General features: G+C 33.9%; 1 protein-coding gene across 1 annotated transcript in view; it reads right to left on the reverse strand.

The window, feature by feature from the left end:
* LOC129804587 (GTP-binding protein Di-Ras2) overlaps positions 1 to 12,013 on the reverse strand; it is a 143,248-nt gene that overhangs the window by 15,494 nt on the left and 115,741 nt on the right. The window contains exons 3-5 of the mRNA XM_055852067.1: positions 8,771 to 8,837; positions 8,611 to 8,711; positions 8,294 to 8,403 (exon numbers count right to left, since the gene is read on the reverse strand). Coding sequence (XP_055708042.1) covers positions 8,294 to 8,403; positions 8,611 to 8,711; positions 8,771 to 8,837 — 278 coding nt within the window. The remainder of the gene's footprint in view (positions 1 to 8,293; positions 8,404 to 8,610; positions 8,712 to 8,770; positions 8,838 to 12,013) is intronic.

The following is a 12,013-nucleotide window of genomic DNA, read 5'->3' on the forward strand; positions in this document are numbered from 1 at the left end:
CCCTCACAGCCTACCAGGCCAAGAATCAGCTGACTCCCAGTTGCCCATCCACCCATAGTCTGCGTCCTCAAAGCCCATAAGACAAAAAATAAGCAGACTATGAGATTTTGCACATTCCACCCAGAGTCTACGTCCTCAAAACCCATAAGGCAAAAAATAAGCAGACCCTGAGTTGCATCTTTTACCCAGATTCCACGTCCTCAAAGCCCATAAGGCAAAAAATAAGCGGACTCTGGGTATACTTCTCCGCCTAGAGCCTCCGTCCTCAAAGCCCGTAAGACTAAAAATCAGTAGGCTCTAAGCAATAAAATATCTCTGATTTCCGTATATCCTCAAAAGTATGGCGGAATTCCCCTGTGAAAATATTTATTAATCACTAAAATTCTAATACCATAAATGCTCCATTAAACACAAATTTCCTGTCCTTCTCTACGTAACAATCTCGCAGTCTTCCTTCTGTTGGATTCTTATCCCTCCTTCTGACTATGTAAACCTTCAGAGGGACACTCTCGGGATGCACCTCTGGTCCTCTCGAAAACCTTTTACAGACTACTCTCTCAAGCGCCTCACCGAGCCTACCCAACCTGTTCTCTTCTCTCCTGATAGCGCCATCTATCGCAATCACCGAGTCAAAATAACGATAATTCCGCATTACGTTTACAAAAGTGACAATTATATCATTTACCGTCAATGAAATGTTACTTGCACAAAAATAATCTTAATCTCTTTATTTTTCCTAATATTCCGATATGTTTCACAGTTTGTTTGACCCATTTGGAGTATAATATTTTCAATCAATTAGTGCCTGATTAGATTTTGATCAAAATGATAGGTTTTGATATCTTTAATGAATGAATCAGTAATCGTTTCGCACTGTAAATATTTGAGTGATGCATTTGAGAGGATTTAGAGGTTTTGGTGGCACAACGTTCCATAGAGGCACTTAGACTTTCCCGCACGGGCAGCTCGGGACATTCATTATTAGTGTTATTAGTTCTCATTATAGGGGAGGTGGGGCTGCTTTGAGCTGTGTGACTATATTGTTATACGATTTTTTTTTGCATATTTGTAATGGAAACTGGGTTTTAACATGATGTAATTTGGGTAGATAAAATAATTGTGGATCTAAATAAAATAATTGTAATGCCCAACGCACAATAGTTTTTGTTTAGTAAACATGTTTTTGACATTTCAATGAGAGTGAGTGAGATCTAGATCTAGTCATCTCGCTCTATGTCATAGGAAATTTTCAAAACATGTTTATAAAAAAAAGTTATTTTCAACGCAAAATAACTTTTGTTTATAAACACGTTTTCAAAATTTCCTATGAGAATGAGAGAGATGACTAAATCTAGGTTTCACTCCCACTCATTGAAATTTCAGAAACATGTTTACAAACAAAAGTTATTGTGTGTTGTGCATTATTGTACGCTCGGCATTATGCCATAACTTTTGTTTGTCAACATGTTTTCAAAATTGTGTATGAGAGTGAGCGAGATGACTAGATCTACGTTTCATTCACTCTCACTCAAAAGTCAAAAATATGTTTTCAAAACAAAAGTTATTTTAAAAAATGAAAGAATTCTCAAAACGCCACTAAAATCCACTCCACTATGCTATTTAATTGCTCGAAGTCAAAGATAGATTCCAAAATGCAAAATACAATTATAGTCTCTTGATTAAGATTTACGTCCGGTGGTACAGTTATTGATTGACGTGAAAATTACAATAGAAGGACAGGATGTAACTTCCGGATTTCTTAGAAATTGACTCAATTCCTCTACTGCCATTGATGCTTTCGATGCTTTCAGAAAGAACATTTCGTATTATGTTGTCATGTATACATTAATTTTTCATTTATACCCTCTTCAAAGGTTTTTGGGAGAAATTTCTGCATCATGGTATTTTAGGTAACACTGTCGCACTGTCATTTGTCCGGCTTTAATCGCTCAAGCCAAACGATAAGAGATATGGCATTTTTGAGATTTTTAGACAGTCTATAATTTCACCTAAAAGTTTAAAGTGTAATATGACTTTTATTATTTATCATTTCCTAAAATTCTTCTTTCTTAAAAAAAAGTTTAAAAAGCCAACTTTTTAGTTTTAAGAAATAGGGAAGATTGGGGAGGTTTGGGACACTTTTTCATGTTTTGACTTTGAGACAGTATTCTAAAAAATCAGGATAGTCTATTACAATTTAATGCGGTCTATAGGATACTTATGGCTATTGACTTAATAAAAAGTACTCGATAGAACTTGGAAAACAACTGAGTTTTCTTGAAGAAGATAAAACACTTAACTTGATCTCCCCGATTTGGGGCAGTATGGGACGCAAAAGGGGATGTTCGGGACACATTTTTTCTCGCATAATTTGCATTATTGGAGCATGTCAATTAATTTTAAATACTATATTAAAAATATTTCTAACAGAAATAAAAATGTTTAATCTTTTATTTCATACTTAGAAATTAATATCAATCTTTTTTGTACAGTAGAGTCATTTTTTGTCATTCGCTTATTTAATGTATTTTCTTCTTATTTAGTATCCTAGCTTTCTTTGCTTTTTTATTCTAAATATATGAATCATTATCATCAAATTCCTCAGGCGAGTAGATTCTTTTGACACTTTTAGTTTTGAACTCATTGGCGGATTCCTGTTTGATTTTACGACAACGGCATAGTAACTGTTTTTCCTTGTTTATCTAGATGTGCTCTCGCCTTGCCTTTTCTGAGGATCTTGTGAGAATTATAGAGGATACAGCTCGAGAAATTTTCCAGTAAATAGTTTTTAACGGGATTGGACAAAGGTCGAATATCATCAGGAGAAGAAATTATTGATTCCCAGGACATTGATGGTTTACTTGTCTCTGTAGGCAACTGCTGAACTGCTAAAGTTTGCACAAGAGGAAGATTTTCAGTAGAAATTGGGGATTACTCTCCATTTTGAGAGTAACGAATTGCGCGTCACTTACAATCTTATCAAAAATCAACGTCCCATTCAACCCCGTTCATGTGTCACAAACAACCCCGCGTGTAGTTTTGGTATTTAAAACCTTTAAATAAAAAACAAGAGTGTATGATCACGGAAACTTTTATAAAAATATGTTCCCAGATTACACTGCTAGCTAATGAGAGAAAAGTTTTGATTATATGTATATAGTTGATATAAAATATAAAGAAGAAAACTGAGACGTCAAAATAGACAATTTTTATCAATTTAAAAAAAATGTTCATAGAATTTAAGCAATAAAACTGAGGACATTCTTTTAGATAAGATACATCTTATTGTTGCCTACGATTGAGTAGTGGTTAAATTCCATTTATTTCAATAATTAATGAAAAAATCGCCTCGTCCCATACTACCCCTGTCCCAAACCTCCCCAGTCTCCCCTAATCTAATTTACAAGTTAAGATATTTTATGATATTTTCCGTATTTCATTAAATCTATGATTTGGAGTCTCTATTATACACAGTGATAAAGACACTAAAATCTTCCTTCATCTGCAAATTCCGGTAATTTTTAGGATAATTTGTTGAACTAAAATTTTTTTCTCGTAAAAAAAGCAATGTCAAATGTAATTTGGTAGACTGCCACAACATTTTCCTTTTTTTGCCAATTCTCTTTAGAATCTGAAAAGCTTTTATGGGGTTGAATGTGATTTGGGAAATTTCCCCGAGGGTAGTTTTATAAACTTTCAACAGCTGTACAGTAATTTATATGGGGTTTTTACCCGCCTCAGGAGAATTATTTCACGTGCATTTTCTGCACACATCATTTCACAGAGTTTCATGCAAAGTGCTCGTATAGTGATGAATTAAAAATAAAATTAATTGGAAATGTCATTTTGACGAATATGCAGTTGTGGATGAGAAATGGATAATGCACCCTCAGGTATGAGAAACATGTTAGTTTTTTTTGCATTAATGTTGATATTATGTTGTTGGTGTTGTTAATGCTTTAATTGTTGCAAAAAAATAATTAGGAATTGCGAGGGCGGAGTTACAGGAAAATCCAAAACCCCAAAACCTTGTAGAGGCAAAAGATTAATCTGTATTTTGCGAGTGAATTTTCTTATTACAACCATCTCTTGGATTTTATCCATGTGATTCATCTTTTGGATTATTGTAATACAAAAATAAATAGAGGGTAAAGTGTTGGAGTTTATTTTATATTTAAAACCAACAAAAGTTTTTCTGCTAAGCTCCTTGCAAACTTCTGCTTTACACCAACATGGATGTCTTAAAATGGATTTTGCAACAGTTTCTTAAAGTTTCTATATACACCTAGTCTGAAAATATTCAATTTTAAAATTCCAATAAACCTCAAATTATGTGATTTATCCCTCAAATAAATAAAAGAAGTCTACAATGTTGTTCTTTTCATTCTGCCTTCCCATAATTTTGCCTATTCGGCTACTTAATACACGCGAACTAAGATTATAAGCACAAAGTACTAAAGTATTCTTTTCCTGTATCATCGTGAAACTTGTTGTGTATTGTGTACACGAACGGAAAAATGTAATAAAATTTGTAGTATTTCTGCCTTGGCAAAAACATATCCGTTTATTTAAACCCCATCCCATGGAAAACTCATTTTTCACCCCGAGACGTAACTCCAGAGATCTCTGCAAGTTTCCCCTTTTGTACAATCTAGCGGCGGTTTTTCTCCCACCAAGCTAGCATCTTGCGCTTTTCCCACGGAAATTGTGTCAAAAATTTACCAATTGAGAAAACAAATGAAAAACAAAATCTATGTGAAATTGTATTTCGTGCAGATGGTAGTTTGGAAGAGATTGCACAGCTTTTTGGAGAAAATGTGTTAGTAAGTGTTTCTCACTGAATTGTATCACAATGCGAAAATCTGCTGTGTATATAATTTAAAGATTCTACAAGATATCTGTATAAAATTTCATTCTTTCAGGGAGTGAACTGAAGTTCAAAATACTGATATTGAAAGACACAATAAGAAAATTCGACAATCTTTCACATGGCTTTTTAAAACCTATATAATTTATAGTTCTTCTGCAAATTGCCCGAAAAGGAGTAGAATTAATAAATAACTACAGTATTATCGATTAAATGGGTGGCAAAGCATCCCAACTTTGTGAAATGCTTGAAATGATTATTGAAAGGCCCACAAAAAAGCCCCAAAATAAAGCGTAACAATTAAACAAAGTGAAATCATAGAAAATTTAAAGATATTTGCATCAATATAGAGGAAAGTACTCTCCCTTCGAACGTTGATTGATTATCACATGATTAACATATGATGGTCACATAATTATTGATAATAATGTGACCATCATGTGGAAATCTCTTTTTAGGAAAAGTAAAAGAAATTTACATTATTCGAAGGCATGAACGTTCGAAGGGAGAGTACTTTCCCCTAGACTTAACCTAATGTGAAAATGGTCAATAAACCTTTTTAAAATGCACCATCCATTCCGATTGAGAAAGTAGCTCTATCAAAAAAGAGCCTATTGAGCGAGATTTTACTGTAATACAATTGAAAATTATTGGATAAAAATTAATTATCGGTTGATAAACTACTTGATACAAAACAATAAGTTAAGACTTATCTGAAATTTCAAAACCTTTCCAATGAGCCCAAACATGATACCATTTGGTTCTGAAATACGTTCTCTAGAGTCTTTTTAAACTTTGATCTTGAAAACCGTCATTAGTAATATAGATTCAAAAACATTTTCGTTCACAAACAAATTGTCCGCCTCAGACGGAGAAGTGATGGGATATCACAGCCCACCAGGATGTTACGATGCTCGGAGATGTGGTCACGGGGCCAAGGCCATCTGATAGAGCCGTGGAAGGTCTAGCCGCCGCTGTACATATCTCACAATCCGCTGCGAAGAACAGTTCGGCACCTTTTCGAGCAATCCAAAAAATATGATTTTGGATGGGAGAGGAGGGGTGGTAATAAAATTAAGGTCATGTTAATAGTTCTTAATCAAGGGGTACACTCAGTCCCGGCATTATGCACTTCGGGATTATGCACCTGACGGAATTATGCACATACAATTATGCAAAATTGCCTACCATTGGGAGTTAATTTATGAAACCATTTTTGAAATACGCCTGAATGTATACTATTTGCGACGTGCAAAATTTGAAAACACTGTGCTTCTTTTTCAGAATAAAACTTTAATTACTTTTATTATTGTAAAAATTTTAAATATTCTAACCATTTGTTGAGGAATTCTGGCCATATAATACTGTTTTTGAATGCATTTCTATTAAAAATTTGAATCTCTTTGTTTTAACTACTTTTACTCCGCGCGAAATTCGTTCAACGGCAGATTTATTCAAAACAAAGCCTCTGCAGGTATGCAAATTTTCTCGATGCGTAATGCCATTTCGCGCGTTTTTTCGGTCCTAAAAATGTGCATAATCCCGGGACTAAGTGTACATAACTGTGCCGCTCATTTGAGCCAACTCACTTGAGTGCCGATGTGCCAATTTTTTGTAAACATTGTGCCTATTTGCTGATTTCGCACAGATTTATCGATCTCGTGAAAACCTCGTGCCGACCTCATGCTAATATGCCGATTCGGCAGAATTTCCATAGAAATTCCGAGGAATTTCGGAAAAATTCCTATACTTCTTCATAAGACCAAACTAACATTTAAATCTGTCGAGTCTTCGCTAAAATCGTGTCGACCCGCCGATTTTTGCTAAGTGACATGCCGATCTGTCGTTTTCTAGCCAAATTGTGCCGATCTGTCAATTTTTAGCATCAGATTGGCTAATTTTGCCGATCGCTGCTCACGATTCACTTTGAGAGCCACTTATTCACTCCTTGTCCTTAATATGGCGGGTCCTCCTCAGATTCCAAGTCTCTATCTCTTAGCGTTTAGTGTCTAAATCAAATTGAAAATAGTACACAAAACATTAACCTTAAGACTGTCCTTATAAATTTATTATCCCAAACGTGCGACTATTTTTAACCCTTTAACGACGACACACTTTTTACGGACTGAAAATCAATAATAAAAATTAAACTGAGAAACATAATCAATGATAAGTCTTACATTTAATCTTGGAAAGTCCAACAGAGTCTGATTCGGTGTATTTTGTGCTTTTATGAACGATAGGGACAAAAATAGCCCAAAAATGTAAGTAATTTTTCTGACAATATCAATGAATAATATTCTTCGCTTTAATGAAAAATATTACGTATGAGTATTGTAGTTTTTATTGCCTAAAGGGTTTTGTTTAAAAAAAATTGGAAGTATAAAAAATAAATAAAAACAATTATGAATTTGAAAATTTAAAACTTCGCCATTTTTGATCGTAAATATTTACTACATAGCAAATAGCTAGAGACTTGCAAAAAATATTCTACATTCCTTCAACCTTCTACTTTACAATTATGTAGAGACTTAAGAAAAAATAACTTTAGGTAGTCAGGAATAATTATTTTCTTTATGGGACACCGGTGTTCCAATCGTCCTTAAAGGGTGAAGTACACAGTTTTTTTTTAAGATTGTAGAATAGGGGTGAGGGGAAGTGATATAAGGTGAGATGAAGATGATATAGAGTACATTCTTGTGGTTGTCTTATGAGGGGGCTCCTGGTGATCCCATGTCGTTATCTCTAACTATTTGGCTTCCAAGTCTAACGACTTTCTCCATAGAGTTCGAGTAGTCAAATGACTGCAGTAGATTGGTAAAATTGGTCAATAAACATCTATTTTAAAATGATAAATTACTGTTCCAATAGTGTGAACCTCTAAAAAATTTTTAACTTATTTGAAAAGATATGTAAAATTCCAGTGTAAATATCAGATTTTTAATATACTTTAATTTGTTTTACTAAGCTCTAAAACAACTAATAAGTTAAAAATTTGCAAGAAAATTACACAAAAAAAAATAAATGCATTAACGCTATTGAAATCGTACTATAATTCATTTTTAGTTAATAAAAAGAGTGAAATATGGTTAGTAAATGAAAAATTGTGAAAACTGAAACTATATTGACATCTTCGAACTCTTTTTATGTTATTTCTCATCATTCATCGTTTAACTGACCAAAATAATATATTTCAGTGACCACAAATGTTTTCTTGCCAAGGTTGTCTAACAATCAATTGTGTGTCTTATAAGCTTATCATAACTTGTGCATGAATATTTTCCATTAAGAATGCAATATAATAAGTTTGACGACTTAGACACATTCAAACCATGTTCAATAGAAGCTATAATGAAACTTTCGTATCCTGTTCTATATAATATGTACATGATATTGCATATTCTGTTTCCATTCTACATTAGTTACCTTAATTTGGGTAATTCACAGAAAACCCATTCGGATACATCTTCAATCTTCACTTCGCGATGTGTCGAAGCCAAATCCAATTTATTGCCGGCTATCACAATCGGAATCTCCTGAACGAAAAGACAACACATGAAGTTGAGCTGTAGACTGAGCAATTGAATTGGAAATTCAGAGTGAGCATTATCTGAAATTCTCATCCCTTCATTCTTCACATGTCTCTACAACGGTGTGTGGTGATTGTGATGAATGAAGTACAATCCCCGATTTACATATGAGAATAATTTCAGGATGTATAACATCAAAAGATGGTACATTACCTGAAAATCAGCTCTCTGCTCGCGAATTTCATCAAAGCATTGTTTAACACAGCCAAAGCTCGGTGCAGATGTTGTAGCATAGACCAAGAGGAAGGCATTTGCTGCAAAAATATGATTGGTCAGTAGTGACTGGGGGCAGACAAATGGAATGATTTATCACCAGTTGCTATGCACAGACGTCTCATGGCGGGAAATTGCATATCACCAGACGTATCCAGAATGTCCACCTAAAGGGAAATTGTTCAAAATTAGAAAATAGCTCGCTCTAATAAACTTTCAGTCAAACTACATATTTAACGGTTCCATTCCATACTATTCTATCTCAAACGACAACTTTTCAGGAGAGCCATTTGAAGTTGGCGATTTCCTATGCTACCCGTGTTTTTTTTTTTTTTTTGAAAAAGTTGAATTCGCTACCTGAAAGTCGGATGACCACCAAATTTGCACCAGTTGTAGATCTCGGACCCGGGAACAACATATCTCTCGGAGCGGTGCCAGCGAAAATCCCGAACGCCAAAATCCCGAAAGCCAAAACCTCGAATGGGCCAAAATTCCGAAAAGTCAAAATCCCGAACGCCAAAATCCCGAAAGCCAAAATCTCGAATGGGCCAAAATTCCGAAAAGTCAAAATCCCGAAAGCCAAAATCCCGAAAAACCAAAATCCCGAATGGGCCAAAATCCCGGAAAGCCAAAATCTCGAATGGGCCAAAATTCCGAAAAGTCAAAATTCCGAAAGCCAAAATCCCGAAAAGCCAAAAACCCGAATGGGCCAAAATCCCGAAACCCAAAATCCCGAAAAGCCGGTCAAAAGCGGGATTTTGATCGGCGTACTCTCGGAGTAATATAATTCTAAGGAGACTTAGAATGGTACGGTATGGAGCTGTCGATATGCTTAATTTAGTAGTTTATCCAAAATTTCACTTAGATATACAACGTATATATGAAAGCGTATATCGCTCATTTGATATTACAGGGACACAGCTCCAGATATGCAATAGGTACTAAAAATTTTCTAGCGTTTTTCTTTTTTTTTTAAACTCATAGCGGAATTTAGTGTTCTTCAATAACTTATACCGCATAAAAACAGCAAAAAAAGTGTATTATGAATCTAAATTGAAGGGCTTAAGTAGTATGGTTGAGGTTCACTTAAATAATGTCTTAATATTAACTATTTGTACTGACAATTAGCTATAACTAAGAAAGTTCCGGTTGTTCCGAACCCTTTGGCTGAGTCTCTTTTATTGTGTTTGACAAAATTATATTGTCTAATAGTGTATAAAGTACCATCAGAGTCTAAACGTGACAAATACTTTTTGTTTATTCATTTAAATACATTGTAGTACTCTTTAGTTAACTCTTTGTTTGTCTTATTTGTTTTTAAAAGTAAATTTTTCATGTTTTATGCCCAGCGCACAATAACATTTGTTTTGTAAACATGTTTTTGACATTTCAATGAGAGTGAGTGAGATCTAGATCTAGTTGTCTCGCTCACACTTCTAGAAAATTTTGAAAACATGTTTACAAACAAAAGTGATTGTGCATTGGACATTATACTCTGTAATAGACAGAAATATTATTAATTGAATTTCAATTTTAATTTTAAATGTTATTTACAAATGCATTTCTAATACTATCAGTCAAGAAATTTTTGACAACCTCCTATCTAATTTTGATAGACAAGAGATATCTACACTGACATAGTCTCGCGTAGTTTTACTGCTAGAATTTAACCAAAATATATGTATTTTTCACCATCTAAAATTTACACCTTCGAAGTCCACTTCTAGGGATCATTTTCCTCAATATGTCTTTACGTTTCAGATCAATTCGGAGAAATGATGTCACGAAGTTTATCCGTCTGTCCGTTAGTTTTTTCGTTACTAGACCTAGAAGCCAAACGGTTAGAAATAGATACTGAGAACATTTGGGGGACATCCCATAAGTTAACCCAATGACTGTTTAGATACCCTTTGTTTTCTGTACTACTCCCTTTCCCTATAAAACCAGTTTTCTTAGGACTGTTCGAAAATGCATAGTGCTTTTTCCATTTTTAGATATGATTTGCAGGTTTCCTAGGAGGATTTTTAGTCCATAACTGTTGAATCATTCCTACACTAAGAAAAAATCTGTAGAGTTGAAACAACTCTTTCGCTGAGTTAAATTAACTCGAAGCATGTAGATGTAATTATTACTCACTATCGTTGTAAATTCTAGTAAGTTAAAGTTGAAACAACTCTATGTGCGAGTTATTAACTCAACGGATAGGTGTACTTATTAGTCTTTTCCATGTAAAATTTCATCTCGATTGAAGTATATGCTTAACTGATTTAGTTTGAAGACTAGACTTCAGTCAAGACAAGATGTTTTTCGTGTGAAAAAGTTCATGGAACATCAAATAACAATAGGGGAAAGTGGGAGACTTTTGAAAGTGGGGTACCTTTGAAATTGGGATTTTTCACCTATTTTTAAATAAAATTGAGTCTTATCGTAATATAATTTAGCTTCAAAATCTGTTTGTGCAGCTAAATTATATCACGATAAGGCTTAATTTTATTTAAAAAATAGGTGAAAAATCTCAATTTCAAAGGTGCCCCACTTTCCCCTATATGCCTAACTGTGATTATTGAATTCTTGAAGACATGTGCAGTGCATTGTGATATCTCGGAAGATGGGGACTTCGAGATCAAGAAAAGTAATAAATAAAATAATAATAAAATTGCACAATCTATCACTTTTGGGAGTTGAAGAAGAGTTATTTTATCTTGAAAAAGAATTATTTTGACTCTTGAAACGAGTTATTTTAACTCGTAAAATGGGTTATTTTCACTCTAAAAAGAGTTACTTTCGCTTTTTTTAATGTGAATTTTACGACTGAAAAATTTAAACAACATTTATGAATAATACACTTAAATAGAAGTAAAATTGACTCTAAAAACCGAAAATCACAACGAAAAAGAGTTAATTTAACATCGATTCGAGTAAGTTTTACATGCTTTTTTTCCTAGTGTTAATAATGGTTTTTCAAGGACCAAGAGTGAAAAGAATCCAGAGAGTGTATTTCTCAACCCAATTGGGTTATGAATGCGCTCGTTGGAAAGGTCTTTAAATTTTTGATAATTAGGGTAAGTGTGCCTAATTCCGGCCAGCTTGTAATTTCGGCCACCTTTTTTGTTCCTAGAATTTTCATGAATTTTTAGATTTTATGTACTCTAAGGATTATACAATGCAAAAGAATAGCAAAAAATGTAGCTACGACAAACGAGATGACGTGAAAAAGATATTGGAAGAATTCCCGAAGGGCAAGGAACTATGAGAATGAAGGTGGCCGAAATAGGGTACCAAAGCTATGTCTATATTTTTATTCATTTTAAAATGTATTAAGAATGATTTTAGAGTAAATAAA

Source organism: Phlebotomus papatasi, chromosome 2 (assembly GCF_024763615.1).
Source record: "Phlebotomus papatasi isolate M1 chromosome 2, Ppap_2.1, whole genome shotgun sequence".
NCBI classification, from domain to species: Eukaryota; Metazoa; Arthropoda; class Insecta; order Diptera; family Psychodidae; genus Phlebotomus; species Phlebotomus papatasi.